General features: G+C 38.2%; 1 protein-coding gene across 1 annotated transcript; it reads right to left on the bottom strand.

The window, feature by feature from the left end:
- On the bottom strand, positions 1-13800 carry LOC121429124 (carbohydrate sulfotransferase 1-like). The gene is made up of 2 exons (XM_041626038.1): positions 13666-13800; positions 1-4054 (listed from the first exon to the last, which is right to left on the bottom strand). The coding sequence occupies exon 2, from the start codon at positions 1932-1934 to the stop codon at positions 258-260; it is 1677 nt and encodes a 558-aa protein (XP_041481972.1). The 5' UTR covers positions 1935-4054; positions 13666-13800; the 3' UTR covers positions 1-257.
- Between the last annotated feature and the right edge of the window lie 6601 nt (positions 13801-20401).

Consider the following 20401-nt stretch of genomic DNA (forward strand, 5'->3'; position numbering starts at 1 on the left):
AGTAATTAAATGACACTTTAAAATTTGACGTACGTGTAGTATGCGTTTTGATTATTTGTGTTAATGCGAGAAAATCCTTAGCTCCAGTATGATATCATCATATCAAGTAAATCAAACGTTCTTAGCTTAGCTCAGAGTTTTCTGCTGTGCGTTAGCATGGTCAGGGTGCTTCCGCGCGAAGTAACGCGTTAAACTGTGGCGCTTCTGTACCTATATATACTCTTGATAATGCATGGATACAAACGCGGTTACAATTATCATAATTCTCGTGGTATATCGTCGGGAAGAGGTAGGAATAAAGATTGATTTAGGTCGTCCAGCCGAACCCGACTAGACGTCTTCCTATAACCTAATCTTTCCATAACATCACCACACAATGTCTCAACCTGTGAAGTTTCTTCTGACGTCATGGCCGTTCTCCACTTGAAAGCTGCTTCCGAAGAGTTTCTATGTGATCCGTAAAGTATGTCGCCTCCTACGACGTTACCTTCCGTATTGTTCGCTACCCATCGTCGTACTTTATCGTCAAGGTACATACCGAAGTAACGGTAAACGTCTTCAGTGACGCTTAGTGGTGATGCCGCGTAGTCTTCATAGCGGATCAGCTTGTATCGACCTTCCAGCCAATCAGGTTTCTTCTGTGCTAATGTGATGGTAGAATCCAACCATTTGCAATAAGCTGGAATGGTGTTAAGGAGTGGAAACACATCAGAAGTATCCATGAGACCTAAAATATCTAGTCTGGTCCCTCGCACCTTTGGCGCCGGTAACTGGTCGTTGTGGAACGGCAATGGTTTCCTGGCTTGAGCGGTAAGCGGGTTAACCGCAGGGTTGTCACGGAGGACGCGGTGGCGGTAACCGCGTGCAGCTAACCGCCGCTGCATGGAATTACTGTCGACGGAGTAGACCTGACGCCGTGAATTCGCTACTCCTCGAGGGTCTCGTACAAGATGCAATATCTTGACATCCACTTTGCCCTCTTCAATCAGTCTATGTAGCAAATTCAGGTCAGCACGGATTGTCTTTATCCCTCTGTACTTCTTATACTTTAGGCACTGATGGCGAAGCATGTTTGACGATGCGTGTCGACAGGAATTCGTTATTGCACATACAGGCTGGATGAGGGTGCTACGGAACCCTCCCCCGACTGTCCACTTGCTGATACTAGAGATAAAGCTAGGTGGAAATTCACAAGAACTGAGTTTTCTTAAGAGGGTACTAGCTGCTGTAGTAAAATGTGATTTATGGATAACTCCTCTCTTGCTCCAATCACACACGGCGTGCAGGGGCTCGTAGAGGAACCCTATCGATGGGTTCTGATTAAAAATTTCACCAATCAGAGTTGAACCTGTGCGCATGCGTCCCATTAAAACAATAAAAACAGGTTTCACGGTTGTTGGTCTAACATTTTCTTTAGTTTTATGGCTCTTGCCATCAGTCCTACTTACAAAATCATTCAAACCTACAGGACTAGTCCTTTCAGAAAATATTCTTGAGATATTTGTGACAACTCTTTTTCTAGTACGTTGGCTGGTATGTTCTAATTGCATTTGGTTCAGCCAGTCTCCATCGGAGCTGTCATATTTCTCTAAAGAAGTTACAGATTTCGAGGATGAATTACTAATATCATGAATGATTTTACGAATTGGAATGAAATTATGAGTTTTTGTCCTGGCAATTTTCTTTTTATCATACATAGGGGTGAAATAACCTTCCAGAGGTGAACTTGATAAAAAGCGTGCCGTGTTGCGGGATCGATCCACTATTTTCTGCATTCGTGTCCGAGCTTTGCGTTCACTGGTATTTGCATACATCGTCCCGATGCCGATGCGTGATGTGAAGCTACCGAAGGCTAATAAAGACACGAGAGTCAAAGCGAAGAAAGCGATAAAAGGTTTGACCCATTTACGAGTCATGAATTCCCCAAGAGCCATACCGTTGACAACCAAATCCCCCTAAAGGCTACTTGCCATCCACTATTTCGGCCACAAATACTTTCGGGAATGTACGAAACAATGCGGAGGCGAAATGGATCTCATAGTTAGAAGATTACATTACAATATCATTTTCTGAGAACAAAAAAAATGGCCCAGAAAAATAACTCATTCCATTCCAAGTGCGAAATCAACTTATAAACAGATTGACGGTTTCGATGCTGGTTGAAATAAATGAAGATTCGCTTTTATCCAGAAATCGTCTCCAGTGTATAATATCGTTGGCTTAAGCAGTTGAATGTCTGAACACTATCGATAATAAACGTAAATACAACCACGTATTTCGCTAAAACTTGAGAAGCATCATAAACGGTAAATCATCTCAAGGTCATTTAAGCAAGGATAACTTTCCCCTGAACTTGAAGGCGTGCTTCCATTGCTATATTGTGGTTGCTTTCATCGCCTCCTGTGATATTAATCTCTTTGATTGGCAATGATGTGGAATGGCACAGAGTTCACCCGCCGAGAGCAGAATTTGGTCCTCCTCTCCGGATACCACCGTCACTAACTCGATGAACAATCAATCACGGGTCATGGGTAACATTAACTTTAAACACAGGAGTGAAAGGTTAGCTTAGATTTTAGCTGAGATTGTAATTTCCCCATGTAATCCATCCGTTCATTGCTGAAGGGGGGAAATGGATGTAGAGCAGAAAGAGGAGTGCCCGTTTCGATTCAACACTTTCACCCCTTATAATACACTCGGGCGGTTGTCTAGACGAAATTATACATCCACTTTGCAAATCAAACGACGAAGTTATGGGTAATGTAAGTGATGATTTGAACTATACAGCCTTTGGTGGTCTGCCAAACAACGATATCCAGGTGATCATACACAGCTGCTCCTTTTGAGATGCGGGCATTCTAATTACAATAAAATTGAAATTAATCTAAAAGGTTTATTCATTTAAAAATGTCTGACGACTCGCGCTTTCTGCGGGTTGTTTTAAGGGCGACAGAAGATAATCAATTCCCGATCATGACTCTAGAAAAACACGAGTTGAAATTCAGCGATGCTCAAGCTTTAGATGAATAATTCAAACATTTACAACTCGCTTCGATAACTTCCTAGAGATAGATCTATCCATCTCCCATTGACCAGTGATGTGGCTCAGCCAAAAAGACTCGTATGCTATATCAGACATTGAAAGGTTGGAGTGGTAAATGTTACTTGGTGTGCATCGTGGTGCACATCGAAAGGCCAACAGGTGGTAGTTAACCTCTCTGTGCTTGTCAGTACTGTGTCATTGTTTCTATGAATAACATCATCAGGTCAGGCCACTACCCTGGAAGTAGAAAATTAATGTTATGAATTCAAGGACTTCGAGAATTAATCTATTCCCACATTGAACTACATAAGATGCGTATAATATTGGAGCTTTGTCTGCTTCTGAAGAATATATCAGAAAAGAAACAGACGTATTAAAAAAATATCCAGTCAGTTGACTGCACTCTCAATACGTTTCCATAGTATTGCTTCTATTAGCTAGGAGTTTGATTGACTTGAATATACACAGTCAGGAAATCCAAGGCAATGAGAGATGCAAATATCAACACAATCTCTCTGGCTACTTAATCGTTTCCGCTTGTTTTTATGATTTCCTTTTGATACGGCAACACAGATGAAGCACACATGATGAACAGCGGTCCTCGAAGTCGAAAGGGCAGAGAAAACAGTGGTGGATTGCTTCATACACTCCTGTTATATATGAAAAATAATATCGCAACTATAAACCTTCGTTGTCATGACATCCATCGTCTGCCTTTCCTGTCGCCTTGCTGAATAAAATCTTTCATATCCCGCCCCTATCTCGAATAAACCGTCAATACGGAGACCGGCTCTGTCCGCCTATGATCCACACAAGATGATTCTATTTTGACACAGTAGGCCTATATGTCATCTGCTGGCGAAGATAGCTCAGTATGTTGTGACTGTATCGAAATGTAGACCGTCAAACGCTTGGTAATCGCATCAGGCTGTTCATGGGTGACGTACGGGAAGCGCGGGCCTCGAGCCCTCGATTCTATATTCCTGCTTTTGACGCATTCAGCGAGGAAGTCTGTAGAGCAGAAACAAAAAAGAAATATTCATTAATAAACTATATAATGATCAAATCAAATCTTTAAAAGATCATTATCTGCCATGGTTCGAATATATTTTTAATGTAAAGATTCCTTAGAAAAGTATGAAATGTGATATATAGATTGAGGAAGTATTAATTTCGTTTTAACAAAATATAATTTAAAATGTCTCAGTTTCTCAGAGTAGATTGCCTCAACACACCGACGGGAAAATATCATGATAGAACATATAGCTTCTTTTCACCCTTTCATCCCAGTCAATTACAAAGGGGAGATAACAATAAATAAATCGAGCAAGCAAAATTAAAAACCAATTTTTCATCATCTAATCATTTATCTTAATTCATGTTATCTGCATTTCCAACGTTACTAAGTGCATGGTACATGAATGTCTAAAGTAACATGATTTTCATTTTAACCAAACGTTGAAACCCGTTGACAAGGAGCCGACGGAAAAGCCTGGTCATACACCTAGCAAACCACTTATAAATCATCACTCCAACATAAAGCCTGAAAAATACAGAAGCAGTCAGACTAAGATTGGATAGCAGCAACGAAAATGAACTTGCCAGATGGTCATCTCGTTTCATCGTTGATTGCCAAGGAAATTGATAAATGAGAGCCCTTTGAAGGTCTACTTCATGGCATATTTTGTATTTAGACTGCAATGCATATTCGGTAAACGGGATTTGTTGATTGTTGCAGGAAATATAATGGGACTGAAAGGAATTCGGGTCACAGAGATATCAAATGAGATGGAAATTCTGTGAAACGCATTCCCATCATGAACCCCTACCTTCTTACGAAATATTAATGCTAATTGCCTCGCAACTTTATAGAAACCATCATAGTCCTAATCGGCGCATTGTTATCACGATTGTCACAACTTAAAGGACAAGTCCACCCTATAACAAAAACTTGATTTGAATGAAAAGAGAAAAATCAACTAGCATAACACTGAAAATTTCATCAAAATCGGATGTAAAATAAGAAAGTTATGGCATTTTAAAGTTTCGCTTCATTTCACAAAACAGTTATATGCACATCTCGGTCAGTATGCAAATGAGGAACTGATGACATCACTCACTCACTATTTCTTTTGTATTTTATTATATGAAATATCTTTATTTTCTCGTCATTGTCATGTGAAATGAAGTTTCATTCCTCCCTGAACACGTGGAATTACATTATTTTAACATTTTGTGCTTCAGGCAAGGAGGTCCTAAACGTCAAAGTCGTAAAATTGAAATAATGTATAATTCAAACAATACAAAACAAAAGAAATAGCTGTAAAACTTGTAGTTAGAAAGTTTATTCTATTTCCATAAAAAATGACGACAAGACTACACCTACTATACAAACACGACGAAATACATCTCCATCCATCTATCTCTATGAAAACTCGTTACTTCTACTACTACTACTACTACTACTACTACTACTACTACTACTACTACTACTACTACTTCTTCTTCTTCTTCTTCTACTACTACTACTACTACTACTACTACTACTACTACTACTACTACTACTACTACTACTACTACTACTATTTCTTCTTCTTCTTCTTCTTCTACTACTACTACTACTACTACTACTACTACTACTACTACTACTTCTTCTTCTTCTTCTTCTTCTACTACTACTACTACTACTACTACTACTACTACTACTACTACTACTACTACAGCAACAACTACTACAACCACTACTATTACTACTACTTTTATTATACTGTTGCTACTGCTGCTACTACATTACCAGTATACCCATGCAAATGCATACTGTATACATGTACATCAAAACATCAACACTAAATAATATTGCCCATAACCATGGAGCAGTCGTCAAAATAGGCCTACTACTTTTTTTTCTAAACGACTACTTTACAATTCTGCTGGCTGTAACTCCTTCCAATAAGCGTTTACATGTTCATACATAAGCTTCATACATAAGCTCGTCATCATAAAAAATAAAAATATCAAAGTAAAGAGCTAATCCTTTACATGTTCACACACCATCAAAAATAATAAAACTATATTAAAGAGTTCCATATCTTCATTAGATTGTGACAGTTCATAAATTCTGCCTTCATAAATCTCTCTTTCTCTTCAAAACGACACACATACCATCCCATACATCCTCCCCTCCCATCTCCCGCTCTCTCTTTCTCTCTCACCCTTCAACCCCCTCCCCCATCGCCCTGCCCCTCTCTCCCATAGGTCCACATTCCCCCTGTCCTTCATTCCCTCTCACTTCCCCTGTTATCTCTATCTCCCACTCTCTCATTCCATCTTCCCCCCTACCATTCCAGCCAAATATTTCTTACTGCTGCAATATAGGAGATGAAAGCTTATAATAAGCCACGCATCACGACTGCCATGACAACGTAATCCCATAGTTTATGTAGTATTTCGATCCTCTATAAACATGATAAACAACATGATAAATTAGTCAAGTATACGGCTCCCGAATGCTTTTAAGTTTTGGCATACAATGCGCAGATGAGGTGTTAAGATTTGAATTTGTGGAGCGTTATGACCCAATGGAATAGTTTCCGGAATTTGAAACAGAGGGTTGCAGGTTCGAATCCCATTCCAAGCCATGGCGTCATTTCCTTCAGCCAGAAATTGATAAAAATGAGCTGCACTCAACCCATGTGAAGTATGGGTGCCGGCAGGAAGTTATTTTTCAATAAGCTTTGAGCCAGGGTGCTACATAACTTTTTAGAAGCACTTGCCCAGTCGGGCAAGTACATTTTCAAGTTGTAGGAATATACTTGCCCCAAAATCTGTTACACTTGCCCGAAAAATTCCTTGAAAAGAAAAGTTTTACCTCTTCAAAAGAAAGTTTAGCAGTTTTATAAACCATTGACCTTTTTCTCTCTTTTGACATGAACTGATCTACCTGCCATGGTCATTCTACTGTGAGAATTTTGCTTTCCCAATTTGGGCAAGTAGTTTTGGTCTTTTACTTCAAAACACTTGCTCAACTCTAACATTTACTTGCCCCGGGCAATCGGGCAAGTGTTTATGTAGCACCCTGTTTGAGCACCGGAATCGGCAGACTAGCCGAGGTAATAATAGGACCACCTTGAGCACCTAACATAGGCCGAAACAGGCTTCACTTTCATTTCAATAAATCATGTTTTCCCGGCATTTTTATTGATTAGTGAAGTCATTTATTTTCTCCCTGAATAAAAACTCGTCAAATACTGCGATATCACAATCATGAAATTCAAACCGTTTTGGTAAACTTTTCCCTCTCTCAGAGACCTGTGTTGCAGGTATTTGATTTTCGAAATAAATATAAGTTCTATCAAAAGGGCATTTTATTGAGACACGCTGTATAGGCGTCTCGTCCATTCGATATCAATGACAGTTATTATTTTTTAGAAGTCCACACATGCACAAGCTAGAAGCCTTTGCTTTTAACGGATCCTTCACTTTTGTTTTATTGATAATGTGTGAAAATTAACTCTTACATATCATTCGTTTACTCCTGGAAAAAGATACTACAAAGTTAGAATAGATACAAAAGTTCAAATTTTTAGTGAAAAAAAATATGCCGCATTGAAAACGCCACGAGTGATTATTTGGTATTTGACAAGTCGCTCGTCGTGCTACACGAGTAAATGCGAACATCTTCATGTACCCCACCCCTCCAAATGACTCCTGTCGAGGCCCTGGCGAATGCTCTTGGTGTGTTGATGATGAGCGAGCGAAGCGAGAGACTCCCTGACTCGCATTAGGTCGGGCGGGTGCAGGCCTACTCGCTTTACGAGTTAGAATATAATTATAATCCGTAGCCAGGGCCTCGAGAAGAGGCTACCCCTCCCCCTGACAAATGAGATCGATTAAAGATAACGACAAGATGGGTGATTTCGATTTGTTCCACTCCGCGATCATGATCCAAGGTTGGCGCCTTTACGATCTTAGGTGTGAATAATTACTACTCGATATACCACACGCGCACGCCGATGAGGTATTGGTCCAGAATTATTTATATAACATCGCTCATGGCTTCGTGTCTATCCTCGTCATCATGCTCATGTTTGATATGAACATTTTGCAAAGTTAAATAGATCAGGTGCCGACATTTATCTTTTAAGAGAACATATTCACGTTTCTTGTAAAACCCCTCAAATAATAAATAGATATACCCTCATTCTTTAACAAAAACATAATTTATATCAAGACAAATGTTTATTGAGCAATAGTTAATTGCTAATTTTGGCCAGCGTCACATTAATTTCATCAAAATAAAAGCAACAAAAGAAAAAAATGGTAACTTCCAATTGTCTCAATCATATTCCCCGTTTCATGCTTTTAGGATGTTGATTTCCGTTGGGATGTAGCCAGCATCTAAAAGCGTATCCGATGTGTTCCACTTCGCCCTACCACCACGGTATCACTCCTCCCCCCCCCCCTCCTCTGTCTCTCTCATACTCTCTGTACCCTGGCTCATTTATTTTCATACCATCTTATTTTATATTTATAATATCATACTTCAGAAGATGTGTCTGGTACAATAACGTTCAGGATGGGGGGGGGGGAACATTTCACTCCTATAAATTACATTTGAATGGTACAGCTTATGAGCACCATCTCATTGTAAAAAAATCAAGGAGAATTTCAGAAGTCGCCTTGTCCAGTGATCCAATGATCCACTCAGCGGCTTGAAGCTGTCATCTCTGTCAATATACCAGCGATATAACCAGACAGGGGAAAGATTACAGGAGGTTGCAAGTATGGCTAACCCACTGCACGTGGTGAAAATGTACAATAATTTCCAGAAAACAAAGCAAATTATGAAAGTTTTAATATGAGTTAGAGCATGAAGAACGTGTAAGATATGCCAAAATATTTCATTAGTCATTTTTGCAGATCCCTTTTTTACCTCTGCATAAGATTTTAATAGACTCAAGATAACTGAATAATAAGAATTTTTATTGTGATGAATACCGAAAATCTGTATTTCAGAAAAACATCCATTTTTTTTCTAATAAGGCGATTAATGGGCATTGGTGCGAACACGTATAAATTGTGAAAAACTGTGCCAAGGAGTATGAATGTGACGGGGGAAAGCAGAAAAGTAAATATCTTGAATACGTCATATTAATTTTATCGCCTTTAATTACTCAGGTGTTCGGATTAACATACTGGAAATAATGAATGTGATAAGCACCTGGACACCAAGACGACATTATCAGATTACAGTCATAATCATAATCTGATTATAATCAGAAATTCCTTGGATAGATAATGTTACCAGCATATAAAAACATATATTTTAGATCAGGCGCACGCTACAACTGGGCGTTGTGGCATGCGCCTGTAATCGAAGCTGTGGGGAAGTTACAAATTGATGCAGAGGTTCGAGGTTCGAGCCCGGGTCACATCTTTCGGATGGTGACATTAAAGGTCGGTCACAGACGTAAATAATCATATCTGATTAATACACGTCTGACAAAACTCAAATACACACACACACACACACACTCATTAAAGCCCGGTTACATTTTTCCAGTGTGAATGTGACCGAAGGAGTAAAGAAGATGCAAATTTTTTTAATAGATAAAGGATGACATGTTAAGCATAGCATGCGAGTTTGTCATCTTCTCTAAACATATGCATTGTATGCATCCCTACCGTTTCTGACCAGCCATGTGCCCGCATGTGATTGACAATACGCCGACAGCTGACTGACGAGCTGGTGATACGACAATTGCTCCGGCGACAATAATTGGTCCGAGCTTAAAGGCCAAGTCCACCCCAGAAAAGGTTGATTTGATTAATAGAGAAAAATCCTACATGCATATACCGCTGAAAATTTCATCAAAATCATATGTAAAATAAGAAAGTTGTGACATTTTAAATGTCCACTTGTTTTTCACGAAACAGTGATATGCACAACTCAGTGACATGCAAATGAGACAGTCCATGATATCCCTCACTCACTATTTCTTTTGTTTTTATAGTTTGAATTATGCAATATTTCATTTTTTACAGATTTGACGATAAGGACCAACTTAACTGAAACATATATTAAACAATGCTTAGATCCACATGTTGAGGGAGGAATTAATCGTTGTTTCACTTGACAATGACGAGCAAATTAGAATATTTCATATAAATAAAAAAAAATAGTGAGTGGATGATGTCATCAGTCTCATTACATACCGACCAGGATGTGCATATAACTGTTTTGTGAAATTAAACGAAACTTTGAAATATCATAAATTTCTTAGTTTACATCCGATTTTGATGAAATTTTCAGTGTTATGCTTGTTGTATTTTTCTCTTTTTATTCAAATCAATTGTTTGTTGAAATAGATTTTTCCTTTAATGTAGGGTAAGTGTTACATTAAAATTTTATATGTTTTAGGGTTAGGGCTGTAGGATACAGTGCTAAAACCAGTGTTGAAGTAAGTCATTCCATATTCCATTAGTGTGTGGAATTTCGATCGGAGCAGTTGTCGATGCAGCAAATGTCACGGAACCAACTGACCAACTGACTGATCACGCATAGACCAATGATATTCTTCACAAAGATGATGATGAGAAGAATGGGCCAAGTTGAAGGAGTTGCTATTATTTGGTGATGGTCACAACATGAAGATACAATTTATATCCCTGACAACAGCCGACGACGTAGACATGATTAATATATATATATATATAGTTGAGGCCAAAAGTTTACATACACCCATGGAATTCAGTGAAACTTGTTCGCTTGCCAAACATCGCAAAATTCACTAATCTTCAGAAATATGAATACCACCATGACGAATTTGGCATCAAAAGAACGAATTACGCTCTTTCACATGGCTGGGATGCTGTTTGGATTACAGTATATTTCAGGTGGTATTTTCTTTGAAGAAAAAAATAATATTCGTGCCAAATGTATTCTATTGTTCAAATATTTTTCATAGAAATATATAAATGTCAAATATATGATTTATATTACATTTTCTATCATGATATGTCACCACTCAACCAAAAAATATAATCTGGCATTGAGAAGTAACTAGCACAAACATGAAATGTTTTTGTCAAGTTTTAAACTTAAATTTGCCTAAAATATGAAGATTTTTTTATTGGAATAATGACACCTCAATATTTTCCAGCTCTTGATGACAAAGCAATTAGATGAAGGTGCATGACATACTCATGTGTTTAATATCAAATTCGTCACGACAGCAAAAGTGTTTGTAAGATACAGTAAATTGTATGAATTGTTCGAAAAGTGTCAACTTTTCTTTGAATTTCCTTGGTGTATGTAAACTTCTGGACTCAACTGTATATGAAAAACAGCGGCGTCTTTTGTAATAAATCGCTTTGTAACAAAAATGTATCTCCGCATCGCACCCTTTTTAACATCTTCAAAAATTAGGACTCTAAATATAAACTTGATAGAAGTGAATGTGGAAACTTTATTGCACTTTAACCTTAACTGGAGAAAATATAAGCATATTCGATGCATGAGGTCACTCAATATCATGAATAAAAGCGAAAAAAAAGTAATTGAGGTTCACACACCTAATTTCTGCCCCGTCCATCCGTGACACTCGACCCTAATTAGAATGCGAAAGTAACCATGGTAATTACACCCTCATGCACTTCTCAAAACAGTAATAAAGGGATACATGATACTTCCCTATGTTCATGCTCTTCTATATCACACATATGTTGGGATTGTTGAATGTAAAACTCATATCATTTTTCTATTGACCCTGAGAGATCATTCCTGCGGGGTTCATAATAGTTCATAATTGGAAGTTCTTTCTTAAAGGGGTGGTCCAGGCTGAAAGCATTTATATCTTATAAATAGATTAGAATTCACTGAGCAAAATGAAGATTTGATCAAAATCGGAAAACATAACAATGTAGGCTAATTGAATTTTAAGGTTTAGGTGGGCTGATGATGTCACACCCCTACTTGTTTTTTTTTGTATGCAAAACTGTGGTGTTAACCGGTGTACATAGAGGACCACACCAGTTATTTTACACCGGTGTTAAATTGGTGGTGTTAGTTTTACACCTAAGGTATTATTACAACACCTTTTGTTGTTACATTTACACTCTTTGGTGTTACGTTTAATCTCTAGGGTATACTTTTAACACCTCAGGGTGTGGTCTTCTATTAACACCAATTAGTGCAGTTTTAACACCGCAGTTTTTACAGTGTGTTATTATATGAAATTAGGTTTATTCAATTTTTTTTCCTCAAAGAACTAGAAAAATATGATTGACAACTGATTTAGTGCATTAGATATTTATTGTTGCAACTTATTTCATTTTAAGTGAAAATGAAATATCGTACATTCTAAATAGAGGTCGGCATTTTTGCTTGCTCGCAGGTTCATAGAATTTTCGTCCCATATCCCTAAAATTTGGGGCTCATTATACGCCATTGATTTTTAACGATGGTCGTTTTAACTACTAGTACTTGAATTCTTCAGCGATTCTATTCAGCGATGGGAACACATGCGATATGACGCAAAACATTAAGAATCATTCCATAAATAAAAATAAAAATTGGAAGCGGCCGCGTGCATCAACTGTTATGTAACAATGATGAAGGAAATTATTCCAATATTAATGAATTTGAGCTCATCATCAACGCCATAGATACCGAAAATTAACAGGGGGAAATTTCATGCACAAACAGGCTTAACAATACCAATCAATCTATTCAAACAGTGCAGAAACTATCCGAACAATATGATAATTAACCGTGACAAAATTATTTCGAGACTACGCAATCTCCTAAGGAACTGTTTTATGGTGAAACACCGCAACCAATGATATATGATTTAGGAAGTTATTCCCTTCCGCGACGCAGAACTAATTTAAGAAAACAGTAAATGTATAGATATGCCTGTCAAATGACAATGAACAGCTGAGAGGCCTTTGTCGAATATTGGTGAACCGGAATAGCAGTTCCGTCCTAAGTTTTGGAACTGATGAAAATTTGCAAATATGTAGTTTGTCCAGAGTCCAGGACGAAACTGCTAATTTTTTTGGTTCACCAACTTCCGACAAAATCTTCTCGGTTGATCTCTGTTATGAATTTGACATTTTCTATGTTCTTGAAAGCGTTCGGCATCTAGGTGCGAATACACCCTATTGTTTTCAAAAACAAAAGTGGAACTCTGAGTACAAAAGTAGAGCCACACAGAGCGCAAATAATTAGGACTACATCTATAGATTACTTACCTCGGCATATACGCCTTCATGAATTTAGCCTGATAAATTGATGATCATAATGGTCTTGATTTTAAAGAAGACATTCTTTCAAATCAAATGAATCTATTGATGGTTTCCACAAACACAAAATCCTAGAAAGCATTGTTATATTTTTGGTCTATTTAATTTGGGGAAGTCTAGTAATAATAATTATGGAATCACTTCATACATCAAAAAACTTTAATTGTCAAATAAATTCAAACGAAATCTGGATCTCGAACGCATAGAGATGGATGAAGCTTCATTGTTACCCTGCTACAATGGGGTTACTATAATCTTGATAGATACACTGAACGAGGAGCATGAATTTCATGCATAATGTTGCTTGAAACACTTACCTCTTTGAAAAGATACCGCGTTTGCTTCTGAAATTATCTCAATATGGACAATGCATTACGACTCCATGGAATGAAGACGATAGAACGCAAATTCGCCGCTGCCGACAGTTTCCTCCCGAATGCGACGGCTCCCTCCTATTCTCTGATCATGCGTGTAAACAAAATGGACTCTTGTGGATGTTTGCTCGCTCAGGGAGCGCGCGCAATCAATTTCGAGAACAGAATGCTTCCCCCTCGCTGCCACGATTGTCGTTGTCGGGCGGGCTCGTAGTTCATGGTCGTATAATTACACACCGTTTAGTTATCATATTAAAATGGACGCTGCATGCATGCTCTGCCAATTTCCCCGAAATTTCACCCCTTTGCAAACATACTTACCGCGTCATTCAATCTCCCCTTCCTTGAGAAGCTCAGTTTTCATCACAGCCTTTTGATGCTTAAAGGCTAGAATAACTACATCTGATAGCTTCAACTCTACAGTCCTGAATTTTGTTTTCACCATGAAATGATCTCCCATTCCTCAAGTAACAGCCCCCCCCCCCTCCCGCCACCGAATTCGTATTCTGCATTCCCGTTTATTTGCTTTGTTGTTTTGTGGGGGGGGGGGGGGTATATACAAGTAGTGCTCGGTTCAGGGCCAAATGCCAATATTGGATCTGTAAGCATTTCATCCCTTAGTTATTTTTAGTTAGGTTTGGTTTACAAATCTTCCTGAAATCTATCATGGGATGATTTTTATCGTTTTTTCTTCTAAATACGTAAGATAATGGTTATAATGTAATCATAGGGAGTGAAAAAATGGGTAAAAAGTGGTTGTCTCTACAAATCATTACTTTATGAGCATGAAAATGAGACGAACATGATTGAACATGAGGAAACTTCAATTTTGAATACGGAAGAGATTCATTCTTTTATGGAAAAAACAACAACCGTGATATGAATCATAATTACCATTTCCTTTCATATTGGCATCTGGTTTATCTGGCTAATGTTAAAGAAAAAGTGACACAATTTTGAAATCATGTTTTTTCCAAATTTTGGTACGAAATTTCTGCAAAACGGTTACTTTTTTGCTCATGTCTTGGCAAGACAATCGTTGTTTGTGAACAAAATGAAATACGAAAAATGTTGAGTGAGGTATATGGAAGATTGATTCGATGATTAATTTTATTCTAGCTAATGTTTCTGTTTGTGGTAACTCCCGCAGGAACTCGGCAGGACAGCATTTTGCTGGTAAACGCCAAGCTGGTATATAACCAATTACCTATGAAAAAATTTACGTCTAGGTTAATCAGTCGTTGTGGCTGGCGTTATAGACGACAGATATCAATCTCGGCCTTTTTTATCAAAGTGGAGACAATGGCAGGGTTGGGATTCGAACTCACAACCTTGCTATTATGAGTCAAATGCTCTAACCACTGGACCACACGACCCGATTATTATGTGGGGATCGACATGATATTGGAAAGTCCGACACCGTTGTACAAATTGATGAAGACCCTGAAAATACATTGATTGTATCCTTTTAACTATATTATTTGTCCTTAATCGTATATACAGGGCCCCATCTTACAAAGAGTTACGATTGATCCGATCAATCGTAACTCTATGGAAATCCATCAGTGTCATAATTCTTTCTACGAAAAATTTGCACAATGTCCTTTTTATGCAAAGAGAAGCGCAGTGAATTTTCAAGAAAACAAGGAATGCATGAATATGCATCATAGCTAGAAAATATTTTGAACAAACATGCATAATAGATGTTGACGTTGCTGGCCGTCCATAGTTGCGATTGATCGGATCAATCGTAACTCTTTGTACGACGGGCTCCTAAATCTTGTTTACCTTACCTGATCTTGAAAACGCGAGGGTTATATTCACGTGGTCAGGTCGACGGAACGTGAAAATTACTGACACATGAAGATGTGAACTTATTAGCATGTGGATGTAGTGAGGTTTTCCCGCCTCCACTCTTAATCGATATCATCAAATAACTCTCCTCAACGTACACCAAGATGACTCATCCTTACAGTTATATTATTTGTCCAATCTCTTCTTATCGAGACGGAGACTCTCTCTCTCTCTTTCTGTTGTCTCCCGCCTTTTCTCCTTTTAAATGTCCCTTTTAAAAGTGTTCCCGACTGTCTCGTAGAAGAGAAATCCTCTTTTCTGCATGTTATGACTTATTTTCTCTATATTGTTACATTGATGTAATTATTTATCCTCATCTTTCTATATTTTTCATTTTCTCTTACTCATTCCCCCTCTCATTCTCTTACTCATTCCCCCTCTCATTCTCTCCCTCTCTCTCACACACACAAACACACAATCACTATGAAGAGCCGGGGTGGTCTATCTGATTTGTTCATCTGCATGCGATAACATTTTCGAGCTATTACACAAGCAAATATATAATAGCTGCCGCCATACCGTGGATCAGAAGCTTAATCTAAAATGGCAAACAGTGACATCTTTACCTCGCCTGTTTGACATCCATGTGAGTATACTATACGAGGCGCCAAATATTCAAAACCTATTTCCGATTATTCTAAGCACTTTACAATAATCACCATCCACCATCCTTTCTTGGCATGCTTGGTATTAAAGTCACTCGAGGAAAGCCGGGCATAATGACTCCTCATACGCTGTCTCGATACAGAATATCTTTCCCGGATCTTAAGACATCAACATAAATTTAATTGTCTCTTTTCACCACATCTCCCATCCAGTGGCGTACCTAGGATTTTCCACAGGGAAGGGAGAGGGCAAATTCGTCCGCCAAAAAAAATTTGACAAGCCAAAAATATGGTCTTCAACCACAAAAAAAAAGATTTCGTACCAGAAAAAAAAATTGACAAGCAAAAAATAAAGGAGCAGGGCACTTGTGGCTCGTCAGTGTTGTAATTGTTGTGACTCGTCAGGGGGGGGCAGTCTGCCCCCCTGTAGGTACGCTAATGCTCCCATCATCTCTCTCTCTCCCTGTACATTCCCGTTTCTTCCCTTCCACGATCCCTCTCTGTTTTTTTCTTCTTGTAATGGATTCAAGGTTGTGAATCATCATCACAAATGAACCACGTATCATTTTGGTTAAAAGTGCAACCAGTTGAAGCTCCTCCGTGCAACATAAATCAACCCTTGCTGCTGGTGCAGAAGTTGAGACCCTTTGCAGATCTAAGATTCTTAAGTAATTTTAATTTAAATAACGTATCTCTTGATTATGATAATTCTTATGGTATGAGGACGCCGGGCGAATCATTCGTGACTTTGGGTCCGCCATGGGCTTGGGGGACGAGACGACTCATTCCGACAGGCTGCTTTAAAAAAATTCGAAGGGGTGGAACCTTTAGGGGCATCCCCCGCGTCCCCCTGGCATCGCCGCCCATGACTACGCGTATGCACCATCGTTGCAAACATTAAAAGTCACATGCCTTTGAGGCTTTGAAGGTTTCTGACATTTAACTTAGAAATAAGAGAAGGGGGTTCCTAATGCGACTGCACTGTAAAAACTGCGGTGTTAAAACTGACACCAATTGGTGTTAATAGAGGACCACACCCTGAGGTGTTAAAATTACACCCTAGAGATTAAACATAACACCAAAGAGTGTAAATGTAACAACAATAGGTGTTGTAATAACACGTATAGGTGTAAAACTAACACCACCAATTTAACACCGGTGTAAAATAACTGGTGATGTCCTCTATGTACACCGGTTAACACCACAGTTTTTGCTGTGTGGTTTCTAGACGTTATAGAGAGAGTATTTTATGTGTAGGAAGGGCAATAAAATTAACACATTTAATACGAATACGACGGAACAAGCCCAAAGCTTGTATACCATTATCAAGTTCACTTGAAAAGAGAATAATAAACAAGAACAGATTTCACCTAAATCGGATGTTAATTAAGCAGTTGCGTTATAAGATTTACTACATGATTGTCACAAACAGCAATAACATTATGTGCCCATCACGCAAGATAAGAGTAGAATGTAGAGCCATACTCTATCATTGATGTCACATACTCAATATTATATGAAGCTAACCCCCCCCCCCCCCCCTCCCTTTCCGATCATGCAAAATATGGGTTGACTTCTCCTACACTCTAAACAATATTGGGTAAAAATGTTCCATAAGCGTAATTATGTGTCCATCCAACCTAAGGCATTTCTGTTGGGCATTTTTTATTTATCCAGTGTGATGAAAATTTTGCATATTCTAAAGTAATTGCTGCTTACTTTTTTAACCTTACTGGACAATATGCTTCCCGCATTGGGTAAAATCATGGACCTATTACTGCCCCAAATTGGTTGGACACATAATTACCCTCGTACTGGTTAAAAATTTTCCCAATATTTCATACAGTGTAGAACACGAATAACTGTCATGGTTATAATTTCTTCAGACCTTCTTTATCACACGGAAATTTGAACAGAAAAACCCCAATATAATTCAAGAGAGAGGTTCGTGTGTGACGTCATCAGTTCCTCTTAATTTTCATTTCATCTAAATTGTATTGAACCAGTCTTTCCTATTTCACATTCAGTTTATTTTTCTTAGTGCAATACAAATTTAGTTTTGTCTGTGTTTATTCAAATCAATATCATTTAAAAATACTTTGATTTTATTTGCTCTATTACGGGGGTGTAAGCTGTTCGCACTGATCGCAGAAAAGTGCCCCAATTCCAAGTCCATCAGTTTACTTAAATTTAGGTGTTTGTGTGCCATCGTTCTTTGAGGATGAGACGTGGGGCCCGTTTCACCAAACTTGTTATAATAACCAGTTAAAAGTTCTGATTGGTTGATAGAAAATTTGTAATAGAAATCTTGCAACTGCTATCATGACAAGTTTTCATGAAACAAGCCCCTGAATAGAGAAGAGAGAGTGCAATGCTACTTAGCGATAACAGTCGGAAATTGACGAGGAAGTTAAGAAAATCTGCCTTGTTTCTGGAAATCGATTTCTGATAACGGCCGAGCAAGGCCCCATTTAGGCCTCGAGCTAAAAAAGTAATTATTCCAAACCGTCTATACAGAAATCACCTTGTCGACTCGACTTTCCTTCTCGTCATAGTTTATATTATTAGTTGATTAGCAAAACAATCTTACGGCATTAGTTAATTGGGAGGTACCTCCATGCTCTGTAGAACAAGCCTCAATGCCACTGAAGATGAGTGGAGTGGCATTCGAAATTCGTTGATTAACAACCTTGGGTGGTTTCCCAGAAAGATGCAATAAAATCGATACAAATGAAGCGTGCAGTATATAGAAAAATTATTTCAAAAGTCAGTGGTGTATAACCAGGAAAAAACGCCACGTCACAGGGCATGCGCTTTAAAATCACATGCACTCTTCTTACAGACACTGCTCGTAATTCAGAATAACGTTTCATCAAGACTTGTTACAATAATAAAAGGGAACATTTTTATAACAAGTCAGTCAATCAAGTTCAATTATTTCAGTTGGAACGTTGTTATTGTAACAATTTTTAGGAAACACCCAGTCCCCAGGATCTAGCACTAAAATCGCGCCCTTCCAGATCGTGCCGCCCATGTATATTATTCGGGCATTCATCAAACACAATTTTAAGTTAGTGTTTTCATTAGTTATTTCATTCATCATTTGTTTTATTCCTTTGCATGTGATCGTGAGCCAGTCACAGTGTTAACCGCTAACCTTCTTTATGATCATCTGAAGCCAAGTGTTTATGGATTTTAAAAATACATAACGAATGAGATAAGATAGCTACACTGACAGTATGATGGAGGGAGGTCTTGCTAGGACTGGCATGAAATCTGTCACATTCTGTCTGACCTTTGCTTCAATGCGAAGCGATATGTTACAAAATATCACCAAGATTTGGAATTATTTAACAGGGGATGAAGTTGATACAAAGAGGCACCATGAAATGTTGACCAGTTTTAGTCGCAGTTGCCTCTGCTTCACACATATCGCAAAAGATCGAAGAAAGAAAAGATGGAAGACTTGATCAAGAAATCTGACAATCTGTCAAGATAAAAAAAAACAGTTACCTGCCTCCGGTCCTTTGACTAGCGGTTGCAAAACATCACCAACACTAAATATATGGAATTATTTAGCACTAAGTGAACTTTGATACGAAAAATTATATACAAATGGGGAAAGAATTCTGTTCTCGTGTTTCTCGATCACAGAATAAAAATCAAGGTGTGACAAGATGGTGTAATTGGCTTCCTATCAAAGGATTTCAAAAAGACTTTCTTCTGCCACTTCATCGTGTTCAAGAGCTGCAAATGAAATGTTCAAGCTGTAATGGGTGGGGGGTAATACTGATCGTACAAGGACTAATTACTGATCACAGGTTACATCACAAAATTGCCTCTTGTGGGTGGTAATCAGTATTCATACAGAATTCAAGTACTAGTTTGTAATTACCGGGTACTTGTAATCGAATCCTCAATATACCAGCGCTTCGGGCAAATTCAAATCGACATCAAGTAGCTTTGAAAATAGACAAACAAAAATGTTGAGATTTCTTCAAACACTGGATGTAAAGTCGTAATTTTGTGAATACAATAAAAGGTGATATTTTCCTGTATACTAGATCCTTTTACCAATCTAATTTCGATAAAATCCGTTTAGCTTTGTAACTCATTTTTACACCATTTATTAAAATCAAGAAGATGTATTCCTAAGTGTTAATATTTTCCTTAAACATGGTCCCCGTAATTCCATGTTTTAAATAAATCATTTCACCACT

Source organism: Lytechinus variegatus, chromosome 15 (genome assembly GCF_018143015.1).
Source record: "Lytechinus variegatus isolate NC3 chromosome 15, Lvar_3.0, whole genome shotgun sequence".
NCBI lineage: Eukaryota > Metazoa > Echinodermata > Echinoidea > Temnopleuroida > Toxopneustidae > Lytechinus > Lytechinus variegatus.